Source organism: Haliotis cracherodii, unplaced genomic scaffold (assembly GCF_022045235.1).
Source record: "Haliotis cracherodii isolate W230 unplaced genomic scaffold, xgHalCrac1.p SCAF_4, whole genome shotgun sequence".
Taxonomy (NCBI): Eukaryota; Metazoa; Mollusca; class Gastropoda; order Lepetellida; family Haliotidae; genus Haliotis; species Haliotis cracherodii.
In genome coordinates, this window is record NW_027266297.1 from 11,337,806 (window position 1) to 11,352,349 (window position 14,544).

General features: G+C 38.8%; 2 protein-coding genes across 2 annotated transcripts in view; one reads left to right on the forward strand and one right to left on the reverse strand.

Annotated features, from left to right (window-relative positions):
* Positions 1–151: 151 nt before the first annotated feature.
* LOC139479021 (PAT complex subunit Asterix-like) lies at positions 152–4,344 on the reverse strand. The gene is made up of 4 exons (XM_071261753.1): positions 4,156–4,344; positions 2,839–2,938; positions 1,841–1,938; positions 152–1,169 (listed from the first exon to the last, which is right to left on the reverse strand). The coding sequence occupies exons 1-4, from the start codon at positions 4,212–4,214 to the stop codon at positions 1,103–1,105; spliced, it is 324 nt and encodes a 107-aa protein (XP_071117854.1). The 5' UTR covers positions 4,215–4,344; the 3' UTR covers positions 152–1,102.
* A 1,409-nt stretch (positions 4,345–5,753) lies between these two features.
* LOC139478572 (tetratricopeptide repeat protein 39B-like) overlaps positions 5,754–14,544 on the forward strand; it is an 85,040-nt gene continuing 76,249 nt past the window's right edge. Inside the window, exons 1-2 of the mRNA XM_071261110.1 lie at positions 5,754–5,794; positions 8,945–8,976. Of these exons, the coding sequence (XP_071117211.1) occupies positions 5,774–5,794; positions 8,945–8,976 (53 nt within the window). The 5' untranslated portion in view covers positions 5,754–5,773. The remainder of the gene's footprint in view (positions 5,795–8,944; positions 8,977–14,544) is intronic.

Here is a 14,544-nt window from a genome sequence, read left to right on the forward strand (position 1 = left end):
AACCCACAATCCAGGGCGCAACCATGCACAGCAAATTATAGTGCCTAATACACCTGTTCCTAAAACGCATTGAATAATGTATTTGTGATGCCAAAATCACCACCAGTTACATGATGTTCATCATACTAAAAATAGCACTCAGACCATCAACAAGACTTAATACCTTTATTTCTTCTCTCATAAATTATTGACAAAATGTTACACCTGACTCCTTTACAATGTTCATATTCACATTACCATCAGAAATACAAACAAGATAATCTTCCATTCAAATATAAAAGAATATTTCTTTTCAGGATATCTTATCTCTGGAATTTAAGTATGAAGTGTCAAACATACACTCCATTTGTTCAACTGACACACCCGAAGAATGTTTGTCTTTCACACAAAAAACTACTCCAATGGGAGACCATTCATCCTGGTATTTGTGGGGCAGAGATATCCACACACAAGTCACGGCATCATTTACACCTTACTCTCACAGGAACTGACAATATTGTGAAAAAATGGGTCCACTAGAAGGCAGTATGATACTTACATGGTCAATTAATATAAACATTCATAAACATAATTTTACCTCGGGGATCATAGCGATTGAATATATAGTCAAAAATATGTTCACGGACACCTTGTTATTTCAAATTAGCATTCAAACACATTAGTCGTGACACACCAAGCTCTAATGATTGACATCAGGACAAACAGATTCCTGAAAGTAATAAGCATCTATATCTATGCATAAAAATCCATTAAAATAAGTTAAAAGACATGCATATCACATCATACCAGGACTTTTACAGTCTATAAGGATTGGACACTGATGACTCTCTTGGTACAAAATATGTCTGCATTCAACAGAAAATGCCCAGCATCTAACGTTAAATTGAAAACATATAATTATTGACATAGGGATACTAACTGAAGAGGGGTTGGTATGTATCTGTGTATCATACGGTCTATCTTGTGTATCATATGGTTGTATCTTGTGTAGCATGGGTTTGTATCGTACACTAACGACAAGTTCAGTGATGACACAGTATGCGAACACCTGGATGAGAATATACATGGGATCAATACGAGTGAGTAGACTCTTGAGCTGACATCACCATGGGGGTTGCATGGGCTGAGGATTCTGTAGGTAGGACATCACGACTGCCGATATAGACAACCTGAAATGGGATAATGACATCATTTAGATCCATCATTGGCCACGACAATCCAACAAAATTAGGTAGGGAATCAGCCAAGCACTAAAACTAGGACATTGAGAGGTAACACCAATACACAGGTAATCACTGTTATTTTACGCATTCTTCAGAGACTTTGACCAGTTACACAGATAGACATGTATCACAGCTGAACTCAAATGCCACATTGCCAAAAGGTCAGCAAGTGACAGCGTTAGACAGGCACTAGTCCTGTACGGCTGTAGTCCTTCCAAAACTGCTCAATAGTTAGGGTATCGTAAGGACGGGTAGAAATTTGCCATTTTTAAGGTTTTGCTATATGTTATCATTATTAGGACAAGAGGACTGAAACAGTTTGTTTCTATTGCTGGGCCACCCTTACTGCTTGCCCAAATATTTACACTGTAGAAATAGCAAACATCTATGACTTAATCATCATTTATCCAAAACAGGACTGAGGCAGAATATGACGCAACACCATATGGGAAATATGCTTTAAAAACAAGGATGCCACATCATGTTCCCAAAGGTACATTGTTTTAAGTTGTTATAAAAATAGGTTGGCAGGTGTCTCTTCACAAACTAAACATTAAATTAAACTCTAGTATCTTTAGTGGCAAAGAGATTTATTTCACATTCACAATAAAACTTACATAAAACTGCTCAACATTTGTTTCGTATCTTCAGAAGTCCGAGAGTTGGCGAAACTGATGAAGGAACAATACACTGCAACCCAGGCACACCATTTCAGCTGAAAGAGTTTACAAAACTAATATTAAAACATATATCATAACATGTCAACTGAAGGATAACAACGTTTCCTGTTTAAACTCTAAAGCCTCAATCAGCAATATTCCAGCTATACAACAGCCGTCTGCAAATAATCAAGTCTGGACCTGACAAACCAGTGATTGATATTATAAGCAATGTATGAAGCTGTTCGGGTACTATGTCACGTGATCAACCAAGTCAACGAGCCATTTAGCATTTTTATCAATAAGCATAGGTTGCTGGGGACCCATTCTAACCCGGAATCCCCACATGGCTACAGATGGTTCAAAAAGTTTTTATAATGACTGAGTATTAACATGTCAAAGAAACTGACCACTAAATGTACTTAACATGAAATCATAAAAGAATGTGAACATATGTTTATCATTTTAAACTAAAGTCAGCAAAAATCAACCGATATCACAGCAGCTTGTAAACACTATGGACAAGGCAAGGCAAACCAGTGTTTGTTTGATTTGTTATTTAATGTTGCACTCAGCAATATTCCAGCTACATGACGGTGGTCTGTAAATAATCGAGTCTGGACCAGACAATCCAGGGATTGACATCATGAACATTGAAACACGCAAATGGGATACGATGACATGCATCAATCAAGTCAGCCCTGACCACACGCTCCTGTTAGTCGCCTCTTATGGCAAGCATAGTCGCCTTTTACGACAAGCATGGATTGCTGAAGACTTATTCTACCCCAGATCAGGCAAATCAGTGATTGATAGCATGAACAACGTCAACGCCATCCGGGCATGGTGTCACACATTGTAACTAGCAGAATACATTTGTCAACAGAGCATGGTGTTCTTCATACTACTTGGGACATTCTTCAACTGATGCCAAAGGTGGCGAAGGCTAAGCCTACCTTCATCATCAGCCCACACATACTGAAGATCATGCCTAACAGATTCATGTAGTCCGGTGTAGGGTCTTCTGATGGAGTACCTGAGGCAGGGGGCTTGTACCTGAATGGAACAGAAAAACATGAGGCAATGGTTCTAAAATGCTAATTTTAACAAGGAACCTATCTAACATCTGATAAACTTGATAAAGATGAATGAACACATGAATGTTGCAATACACAATAGCCAAATTTACAGTTATAAACTCAGAGCCTTTCATGTACCTTCTAACATGTCTAAGGAGAATAATTTCACAGAAAATGTTTACAGAGTCAAAGTTACATTAAGAGAGAATTTAAGAGCATGACAGTAATTCCTTTAGCAGAAGTGGCTGAACTGTGGCAATTACATAGCTTTTCTTTCCCAATATAGCTGCCATGGTCTCATTGAAACTCGAATTCGAACCTCTTCAACACTGTAAGTTTTATCAGTATCACAAGGGGTATATGTGGTCTTATGCGTCCTGAATTAGTTTTATACCAGGAGCGAAAGGGGGTGGTATGAAACCTAACTAGGTAACATAAAACTACTACAACTATTTTATCTTACCGACAAGTTTTAAACTGCCATTGTAAAAAAAATAAATCAAATAATAATTTGGTAGAAAACAGCTGTCTGATTTATCTGAAGTTAACTTGTGCTATGTCATGTGACTTTCATTGACTCAGAGAAAAAGCGTGCAGCCTTTTGCTTCGAAACGGAATAAGGAATTTATTGTCCCACTCAGTTTTCAAATGACCCATGTTTGCTTCCTTTTCACTTATCATGTTTACAAGTTTTAGAAGAAACTTCATGAACCAACGGTCAACTGTATTAACATGAATAACTTCACTAATCATGTGCTAATACATGCATGCTCCTGATTCTCCCATGGGGGTGGGGTCCTTTGATGCCTAAACTGAAATCTTCTGTGACTTGTAAATGTGGTTTGGTTACAAAAGCTGTCTTGTAAAGACTCAAATTTTGATTTCATCCACGAACGTCCATAGTGAACGGTTTTATTGGTTTTTAAAACACCAGCACTAATCGCGGAGACTCGGAAATGCAAATCAACAAAAACAAAATGTTGTTGTAGCCTAGAGAAACAGAATATAAGCAGATAAAAAAAACCTTCAAATAGTACGACAAAGGAGCTATACCTGTTCATAAACATGAACAGACTACGTTAATAATACACATTATTAAACATGCAATGTACCAAGTAGGCTAGTTGGCCTCTGCACCACCACTAGATACAGATGGACACATTGATGTTCACAGAGTGCCATGGTTTCATTTACCTGACAACCTTATTTGGTCTCCTGGGGTCGTTGACATTATTAGTTCCTACAGTCGACATGTTAAATGTTTCGTAGAACAAAATTACAGGTGGTCCTATTTACTAGATCAATAAGGTTGGGTCATTCATCGAAGCCCTGCTAAATTCATTAGTCGTGTCACGGTGTAAAACCGGCTTATGTTCGGAGCAATCGACCGGACTCTTCCATAACTTATTCGTAATTTATTCAAAACTTAGCTGGTATTCCTAAAACGAACCTTGATCATCGTAAACTGAATACGCATGTATTGCGTAACCGACAGGAATAACGCAATTATTATTAATCATGTTAACGGGGCCTATTAAGGGATACAAGTTCTTCTTTGTGCTCCGCATTTCCTTCAGGAAACACCCTGCCATTTATTTCCTATGCACACTACGTAGCAATATATAGACGGGCCTGCTTTATTATGTTTCTTACCTCCGACCAACGAAATTATGTACTTTTAAAGAAATGTTATGTTCATGATTCATCAATAATTATCATAGATAATTTAGTACAGCGAAGCCCCACCTATTTATATTATACATACAATAAGCTTGTACACCCGAGATCCAGGGCAAAACTCCCTCATGCATTGCACATAATTTTATAATCCAGCATAACCTGCAATTACTAATTATATTTGGAGTTAGCATCCGACATCAATGTGTTTAGTCTCGTAGCAATGAGGTAAGTAAACAGTAACTTTATAATCGACACAGCCCATGTGTTCCCCAATCTCAATGTAAAATGTAACTATTATTCCGATACGATATCTCTCTGAATCGAGATATGAATATGTGAACAAGTAAAGTCATAATTTAACACTGTACTTTCAACACAGTCTCAAACAAAATCAGATCTGATAGTTCTCGCTACCCCTGAACAAAGCAGAAGCGAGCACTGACATCTGTGGTTATGATGAGATTGGTTTAAACAGTACAGTAATATTACAAGGAAAGAAACCGACCATTCATATACGTAATTATAATGCCTCTCATATAAGCAACATGTTAAAACTTATCAATTGCTCGTGCTATAGATTAAAGGAAATAAACATCATTGTCCAAAGGGAAACTGCACCAAAAATTAATCCTTTCACACGTTTCATATCTCTTACTTTTATACTTACATTGTAATATCGAAAAGTAATAATTAAAACCAACTGGTATCCTTTTCATATTTATCCTTTTATATTATTAGGATCCTTTCATGTTCATTTTTTAATTTTATCTTCTATTCAATCTCATTTCGTTTTTATTGATTCTGAGCGCGTATTGTGCAGTTAACTTTTTAAACGTTTAATGCAAGTGTTCCGGATTTTAGGTCGAAGCTCTTGTGATTTAGAGATAGGAACATTGTGTACTCTCTAACCAAATACACATATTGAGTAAATATTTAACGATATCCACCTTCTCTTGTTTGAAATTAAATTAAAACATGCTAGGAAGATATATGCTTATCCTTAAATATTTTAATCACTTTATATGCTATTAGAAAAGCATACGAACAACCCACATACATTTAAACGTAACTTAAGGCTTTGGTTCGTACTTATATGACAACGATGGCCGCTCAAGAAGTCGACACAGGCGGGATGAGTGAAAATGAGGAAGAGGTTTGTACACCGAATCTGAATTGATTTGTATTCTGAAGTATTCGTATCTAAATTAGATGCACAGGAGACAGTCCTGAGGCGCTCTGGTCTGTCAACATTCATTCTGTTTCATTACTGACAACATTCATGTTGTTTGACAGCTATCGAATGAGGCTGTCACTAGCCAAACAATTGTTGTCAACGGAGAAAACACATAAGCAGTCGTTTACGACAAGTACAATATTTGTCAATCTGGTTGCTGAGTAATCCATAACTGTTTTATACAGTTAGATTCGTATGTGCCTGACAGTTGGCCCTTAGCATACTTCGTAATGAAATTGAGTGCAAGAAGAGGTTTGACACACACGAAATTGGGTGAAGTCTAGTCGAGAGCCAATCTCATAAAACTAGAACTTAGTTCTCGCTACTGCTAAACAAAGATCAGAGGACCTCACATTACGGTGAGGTGAAATGGGGTTTAACGTTGCGTCCAAGATTATTGCACTTATATAGCGACGTGCATGCACGTGTGTGTTTGTGTATCTGCTTTTCCATGCCGGACTGATGCCGATTTATAGTGCTAGCTCACTGAGATACCATGCCGCAGTTTAACATGAATACCCAACTCAGACACAGTATACTGACTCCAAGACGACCAGTCCTTGTTTTAGCCCCTTAATGCCGAGCGCGGGACAGGGTAACAACAAGTACCATCTTTTAACGTCATTTGGTATGACGCGGTCGGGGATCAAACCCCGGACCTTCCGCTCTCCGGGCGAACGCTCTCCCACTAGACCACGGAGACGGTCCCACCTCACATTATGGTTGATGTCAGACCAACATTTCGCAAAATTTGACCAACCAATGGAAACACTGACAAGAAGTCGACATTGGCCAATCAGAAAGCAGCTTCCTCGCGCTTTACGGCACTATTATCAAACTGGCGACTAAGCTTTGAAACATATTTTGACAAATTCTCGATTAAAAATATGAAAACAGAACAAAAGAATATTCTGCAATGGTTAATAGGTGGCCTCGATTGTATAGATTCAATCATAAAGCCCGTAACTGTCATTTGTAATACCCCATGTTTAATTTTTTAAGGTTGCATGATTAAAAAACTCATTGCGACTGTCACTTGCATGAAATGATGCTCTGATTGGTTGGAAGGAAGGTTGTTCTAATGTGACCCATAATGGAATGTCCTCAGATCTTTGTTTTGCAGTAGCGAGAACTAGGATCTGATTTTCTTGAGATTGAGTTGAGACATTGGTTTAGTTGGACCGACTTTGCCTGATTGGGTGTGTGCTGAACCACAGGACCATATAACTAATAACATAAACAAACAAACTCGCTGATGAGACCATTTCTGAAATATTCCGTGTACAGAGTTGACTGTGCGAATAACTTTGATTTTTGTAAAACAATGCTCTCATTTCGGCCTATGGAAAAAGTTTCAGTAGATTTCTTCTTTATGCAATGATAGGGAATCCAAACAGTGCAGAAGTTTCCCGTCGACCAATTGTACCAGTTATCGCCATCATCTAAACAGCATGTGATCATGCGCACAGCTTCCGTTATACAAATGAACTTTTTTATTTCCTCTGGTATCACACTCATGTTATATATTTATTAAAATTAATAAGAAATGTTTTTATCAATATGTCATCTGAAAACTGATGAAAACCAATGTTATTTCAATTTGATCTACACATGCTTATCCTAACACTATGTACTATGAATTTTGCGATATATTCAGGTTATACATTTTTGGAATAAAATAGCTCAGTTAGGTTTCAGAATTGCATTTTGACATGCTGTGTTGTTCAAAATGACAAGCTGTCTTGTTCATTTTGTGGACTTTAATTTATTCCTGCTGCTAGTGAACTATGAACAGATACTTAATCCAGGGCAGTATTACCATTGAACACCCAGTTGTGAACTGTACTTTTCTGAGTGAAAATACCAGCTTACCATCACTTGGAACTACATCATGGTCTGCAGGATGTCTTAATATGTCTAAGAACATGTTATCATACCTCTATGTCAGAATGATGAGATCTGATTGGTCCCTGTGATCTTGATAAAAAACTGTGTAATCCTGCCTTGGAGGGGAATAAATTTCTCAGCGGGGAATAAATCCCTTTTACCCCGCAATGAGCTAGGCTGCACATAGATTTCTGTGGGGCCGAATAAATCCCTTATACCCTTCTTCAAACCAAAAATCCACACGCTTTTTCGGAGTCAATGAAAGTCATGTGACAGTGCAAGCTAACCTCAGCCTAATTGAACAGCTGTATTCTGTCAATTTGGAATTTGTTTGAACTCTTTTCCAATGTCATTTTAAAACATGTCGGTAAGATAAATCCGTTGTAGAAGGATCATTCAGGGTACATGGGGTTTAATGCATCCCTAGTTAGTTTTTATACCATAGGGGGCACGGGTGGCCCAGTCGTCTAAGGCACCACGATTCGCTGTGCAGAGTTGCGTCCCTTGGGCATGCCAGAAACCTATGATTGTGGGTTTGAATCCAGGTTCTCCCCGATTATGTTTCTAGGTTTGTCAGCACCATACCCATGCTCACGGGTTTCACTGAAGTAGTGAACGTCTGAGACCTGCATCACTTTGGGCTTTCCTCCCACACTAAGCTGACACGCCATGATATAACTGGAATACTGTTAAAAGCGGCGTTAAACCCAACTCACTCACTCACTTTTATACCATAAACCTAACACAGGACGCTTAAAACCTCTGGCTCATCGTATAAAACCTAACTCAGGACGCATAAAACCTCCGGCTCATCGTATAAAACCTAACACAAAACGCATAAAACCTGCGGCTCATCGTATAAAACCTAACACAGAACGCATAAAACCTCCGGCTCATCGTATAAAACCTAACACAGGACGCATAAAACCTCTGGCTCATCGTATAAAACCTAACACAGGACGCATAAAACCCCATGTGTCCCCCATGATCCTGCTACAACTTACCATGGTATGTCTTTACAGAGCCTAAACTTCGGATGGGTTTCTATGTTAGACAACAAACAACTAAACAATAAAATAGTTTCTCAGCACATCTCTATGCCTTGAATAACAGCATATTTATTACTATGATTACTATTACTATATTTTACAGTTTGTAAAAATCTTATTCTATTTCTTTCAGACTTTCGAGGATGCTACGGATAGTTATATACTGTAAGTACCACAATATTACTTAAACGTGAAAGCAGTATAGATATTGGTATGTTTTGTTTTTTGTGTTATAACATCCACGACCTACCCGATCTTTGGTTGACTTTAACATCAGGCAAACCAGCCATTACAGAAATGGTGATTGAAGCAGCCTGAATCTGACTCACACACTTGCCATGTCACTCACATTACAGCTGATACATTACTTGAGCTGACTTGTTACAGAGTGTTCTAGTAGATGGGTACGTGATGTCATGGCTGTTACACAATGTTCTAGTAGATGGGTACGTGATGTCATGGCTGTTACACAGTGTCCTAGTTAGTAGGTACGTGATGTCATGGCTGTTACACAGTGTCCTAGTAGATGGGTATGTGCTGTCATGGCTGTTACACAGTGTCCTAGTAGATGGGTACGTGATGTCATGGCTGTTACACAGTGTTCTAGTAGATGGGTACGTGTTGTCATGGCTGTTACACAGTGTCCTAGTTGGTAGGTACGTGATGTCATGGCTGTTACACAGTGTCCTAGTAGATGGGTATGTGCTGTCATGGCTGTTACACAGTGTCCTAGTAGATGGGTACGTTATGTCATGGCTGTTACACAGTGTTCTAGTAGATGGGTACGTGTTGTCATGGCTGTTACACAGTGTCCTAGTAGATGGGTACGTGATGTCATGGCTGTTACACAGTGTTCTAGTAGATGGGTACGTTATGTCATGGCTGTTACACAGTGTCCTAGTTGGTAGGTACGTGATGTCATGGCTGTTACACAGTGTCCTAGTAGATGGGTATGTGCTGTCATGGCTGTTACACAGTGTCCTAGTAGATGGGTATGTGCTGTCATGGCTGTTACACAGTGTCCTAGTAGATGGGTACGTGCTGTCATGGCTGTTACACAGTGTTCTAGTAGATGGGTATGTGCTGTCATGGCTGTTACACAGTGTCCTAGTAGATGGGTACGTTATGTCATGGCTGTTACACAGTGTCCTAGTAGATGGGTACACAATGTCATGGCTGTTACACCGTGTCCTAGTGGATAGATAGACTGTCATGTGTTGTTTAAAAAATGTCCATTGGTGGGGTAGCCTTGTGGTAAAAGTATTTGTACAGTGTGTGAAGGCCATTTCTGAAGTCCACTGCCATGATCTTGCTGGAAAACATAGAACAATGTAAATCCTACTCACTCACTCAGTACAAGTTATGTCATGGTAAGATTCTCATATTACAACTGAATCAATTCTTACGACACTGCATATCTATTTTTACTCTATTCAGTGAAACAATTACTGCGAACATGGTTAATTCATTTTGAATATATATTAACGAATGAGACACCAGCTGACACGGAATGACATCAGAGTACTGTGGTTGTATTGTGTCTGATTTAATAAACCTAACAGATGTAGCCAGCTCTACACATGCATGCTAGGTCTGTTCATCCTTGTCAGTTTCAGAAAATAGCATGCTAATAATCATCATATTGAAAGTGTGTCCAAACTGTAAACAGGGCTGTGATACTGCTGCATGATACATGTATGAATCCAAAACTCCTAAACTTCAGCCAACATGTTTCACTTGTATCCTAAACTCCAGTCAAGATGTTGCACTTGTATCCTAAACTCCAGCCAACATGTTGCACTTGTTTCCTAAACTCCAGCCAACATGTTTCACTTGTATCCTAAACTCCAGTCAAGATGTTGCACTTGTTTCTTAAACTCCAGCCAACATGTTGCACTTGTTTCCTAAACTCCAGCCAACATGTTGCACTTGTATCCTAAACTCCAGCCAACATGTTGCACTTGTTTCCTAAACTCCAGCCAACATGTTTCACTTGTATCCTAAACTCCAGTCAAGATGTTTCACTTGTTTCCTAAACTCCAGTCAAGATGTTGCACTTGTTTCTTTAACTCCAGCCAACATGTTGCACTTGTTTCCTAAACTCCAGTCAAGATGTTGCACTTGTTTCTTAAACTCCAGCCAACATGTTGCACTTGTTTCCTAAACTCCAGCCAACATGTTTCACTTGTATCCTAAACTCCAGTCAACATGTTTCACTTGTATCCTAAACTCCAGTCAAGATGTTGCACTTGTTTTTTAAACTCCAGCCAACATGTTGCACTTGTTTCCTAAACTCCAGTCAAGATGTTGCACTTGTTTCTTAAACTCCAGCCAACATGTTGCACTTGTTTCCTAAACTCCAGCCAACATGTTTCACTTGTATCCTAAACTCCAGTCAACATGTTTCACTTGTGTCCTAAACTCCAGTCAAGATGTTGCACTTGTTTCCTAAACTCCAGCCAACATGTTGCACTTGTTTCCTTAACTCCAGCCAACATGTTGCACTTGTGTCCTAAACTCCAGCCAACATGTTGCACTTCTATCCTAAACTCCAGTCAAGATGTTACACTTCTATCCTGAACTCCAGTCCTCTGCCTTCTCTGGTGAGGGATATTTTTGAGTCATGGGAAGGGTAAAAAGGTACTAGTGTGAGTTTAGGGTTGCAAAAATGATACTTGTTTGGGAAAGATCATCTATTTGCACTCTCACTGAGTTTCAGAATGATTGAAGACTTGGAAGTCTAATGACCCATTATCTTGGTGTTGGGGAGAGCATGAGAAGTATTGCCCAAGCTAATGGATCCATATTGCTTATATATTGAGGTCATGTGTTTTTACAGAGGCTGCTAGCCGTAGAATTTCTTTTTTTTAAAGACTAGTCCAGAGGACTAGTGGAAACTATATTTCAGAGTCAGAGTTTGCAGCTAGTCATGCTTGAATGAGACAGAAATGTTTACATTTTCAGATGTATATTCAGTGACAGTCGGCAACAAAATTGAAGCACTGTAGCACTATAAATATAACTGTTCAGTTAGGACAACTTTCTCTGGATTTTACTTATCCTCAGCACAATTCAGTAATCTTGGGGCGGGGCTTTAGCATGAATTTAGAAGGCAAGGCTACTGAGTAACACCCCTGGCAATGGGAGGCACTTTATTCACAGTTCCAGATAAAAAATCTCTGCCTCCCACCAAAAAAATAGGCAGGCTTTCAATCACGCTTGCAGAATCAAGATATTGATGTAAAATCTAACTACATTTCTTTGTCTTTTAAATTCGTACAAGACCAGTCTGACCTGGAAATCTCACACACCATCAGTAGTGTTGAATCTTGAATCTATTGACACGATCCTGCAGTAATTTGCCTGTAACTGCCAAGAGAGCAGTGTGAGCCTGTACATGTACGACTACACCCTGTATAGTGTCCCTGCAAGGGCACACTGTAGCCACCTACAAAGTGTATAGTATTTATGAAGTATTGATTCTAGTAGGCCGATTCTCCCACTGAGGTGCAGCATGCCCATCTGCTTCAGTGCTGACTTTGCTGCAAGGTTATGATGGAGTGTGCTGGGGACTCTATGTAAGATCTTGTGCTGGAGTTACTCTTTTGGGGATATTGGATGTTCGGATCTTGTGTGTTTTCCATGGAAATTGTTGTTCCGCTGTTTGGTTGGGATTCGTTCTGGTAACTTTATGCGGTCTGAGTTTATTATAGTGTGTGCAGAAAAATTTGGATGACTGAAGCATAAGGCTTGTTATCATATATGGCTAATGAGTCTAATTTTCAAGGTTTAAAAAGGGTTTTTGTAGACTTAATATTATGATTTGTTGTATGAAAGTGGTATTTTGTATCATGTCAGCAAGTCATTTCCGTACATTTACTTTCATTGTCGTTTACAAGCATTGTCATGAATGTTTTAGGGAAAACAGTGGTAAACTTGCATGACCATGATTAATTATTAAGTTAATTTCTACCATACTATGTAAGTCATAATTACTAAACATGATCAAAAAGAGGTATCATTCAGATAATGCAAAAGAGATGCTACGTTTCTTTAATGCATCTCTAATCTTTTGAGGAGAATCTTCAAAATACATTGTCAAAAAATACCTGTCTGAGCAAATTCTTTAGTTTGATCACAGTTTACCAAATGATTTGGTTCAGAGTAGAAGCTAGAATGTACAAGTGACACCTCACTTTGTCAGGGGGTTGTAATGGATGCCAGCAAGTTGCCTGCACCACTTCCTTTATGTCCGCGGGGGACTTCATCTAGTTGTGGCCAAACAGCTCATCACGATTGGGTTTGCAAAATCAATTTGGTGATTAACAGTATTCACTCAAAGCGGTTAATGAAGGCAGCATGACCATCTAGCATGTTCAAACAGTTGGGTGCATGCAGTCTTTTCCCTAAACCTTTGAGGCTTCTAGCCTGAATTTGAGCCTCAGTGTTATAGTCAGTATATTTTTGTGTTATTGTATGGACGAATATTTGTGAGTGAGTGAGTGAGTTGGGTGTGTCAGCATAAGGAAGGAGGAAAGCCCGAAGTTGATGCAGGTCTCAGACGTTTACCGCTTCGGTGAAACCCACGAGTTCGGGTATGGTGCTGACAGACCTAGAAACATAATTTTTGCAAACCAGGATTTGAACCCACAATCATAGGTTTCTGGCGTGCCCAACTCTGCACAGCGAACCGCAGCGCCATGGACTACTGGGCCACCCGTGCCCCCACAAATATTTTTGAACTTACTAGATTGAACAGAATATTGCAAGACACGGGCTTCAGACTAGTGGCTGAAGTTGTAGACTGTACTTGCACCATTTGTTGAACACAGGGACAATAATGGTAACTATCACTGCAAGGGTTGAAAGCCAGCACGATTGTACTTAGTGCGATTTGGTTGTCGGCAGTTATTAGGTAAGTTTGGAGATGTTTTCATGCTTGGTGACAAATAATCGTTTTGTCTCATTTGAACATTACATAATATAAGATGTAGACAGGCGAGTGTTTACTTAAATGTAAACAAATGATAAGAACTGCATTACTGATCCTAAAAGTGTGTGCACATACTTCATGTTAGAATCTCCTTTATCCTTCTCCCGAGATATTGAACTTCCTTGCTTGTCTAAAACTGAAGATATGAAATCAATGGTTTTGCCTCTTCTCATTAAGGTTCAATGAAAGTGCATCAGTCTCAGTATTAGAAATTAACACTGGTTCTGGAGTCGGGATTTTCTTTAGTGATGTTTCTGTCGAGGGACCACCTTCATCTTCAGCTTATGACACAGGTGTTATGACAAAGACCCTCTCTTTCTGGATGAATTTTGACCACGGATTTTGAAGAAATATTGTAACAATACATACGTCAATTTGTTGTGGCCTTTTGTAGTAGATCAGTGATAACAGTTTCTTGTATATATACATGATGTATCCATATTCATTTACGATGAAAATTCTATATCACATTGTTCATGTTGATATTTTCATGACTGAATTCAGTGTTTGTCACTTATTTCTGAATATGGTACACAGCATTAGAAGGTAATTTTTATTCCACTAGTCTCTTATGATAACATACTGTAAAACCCTTAAGAATGGCTAAAAAATGGTTTTCTTAATACATGTATATAATTTGTATTGTTTCTTGACCTTAAAGTTTTGATGTTAACATAAATGTAATTATGTAACAGGGAGCGGTATTTACATACCGGTTAGACCTGTTTACCAATCCCTTT

What these genes read in the sequence shown, in the direction of transcription:
- LOC139479021 (XM_071261753.1), bottom strand. Translation starts at nt 4,214, where the DNA reads ATGTCGACTGTAGGAACTAATAATGTCAACGACCCCAGGAGACCAAAT. An exon ending in AGACCAAATAAGGTTGTCAG is followed by an intron (nt 2,939 to 4,155) that starts GTAAATGAAACC and finishes TGTTCCATTCAG; the next exon opens with GTACAAGCCCCCTGCCTCAG. An exon ending in CAAATGTTGAGCAGTTTTAT is followed by an intron (nt 1,170 to 1,840) that starts GTAAGTTTTATT and finishes ATCCCATTTCAG; the next exon opens with GTTGTCTATATCGGCAGTCG.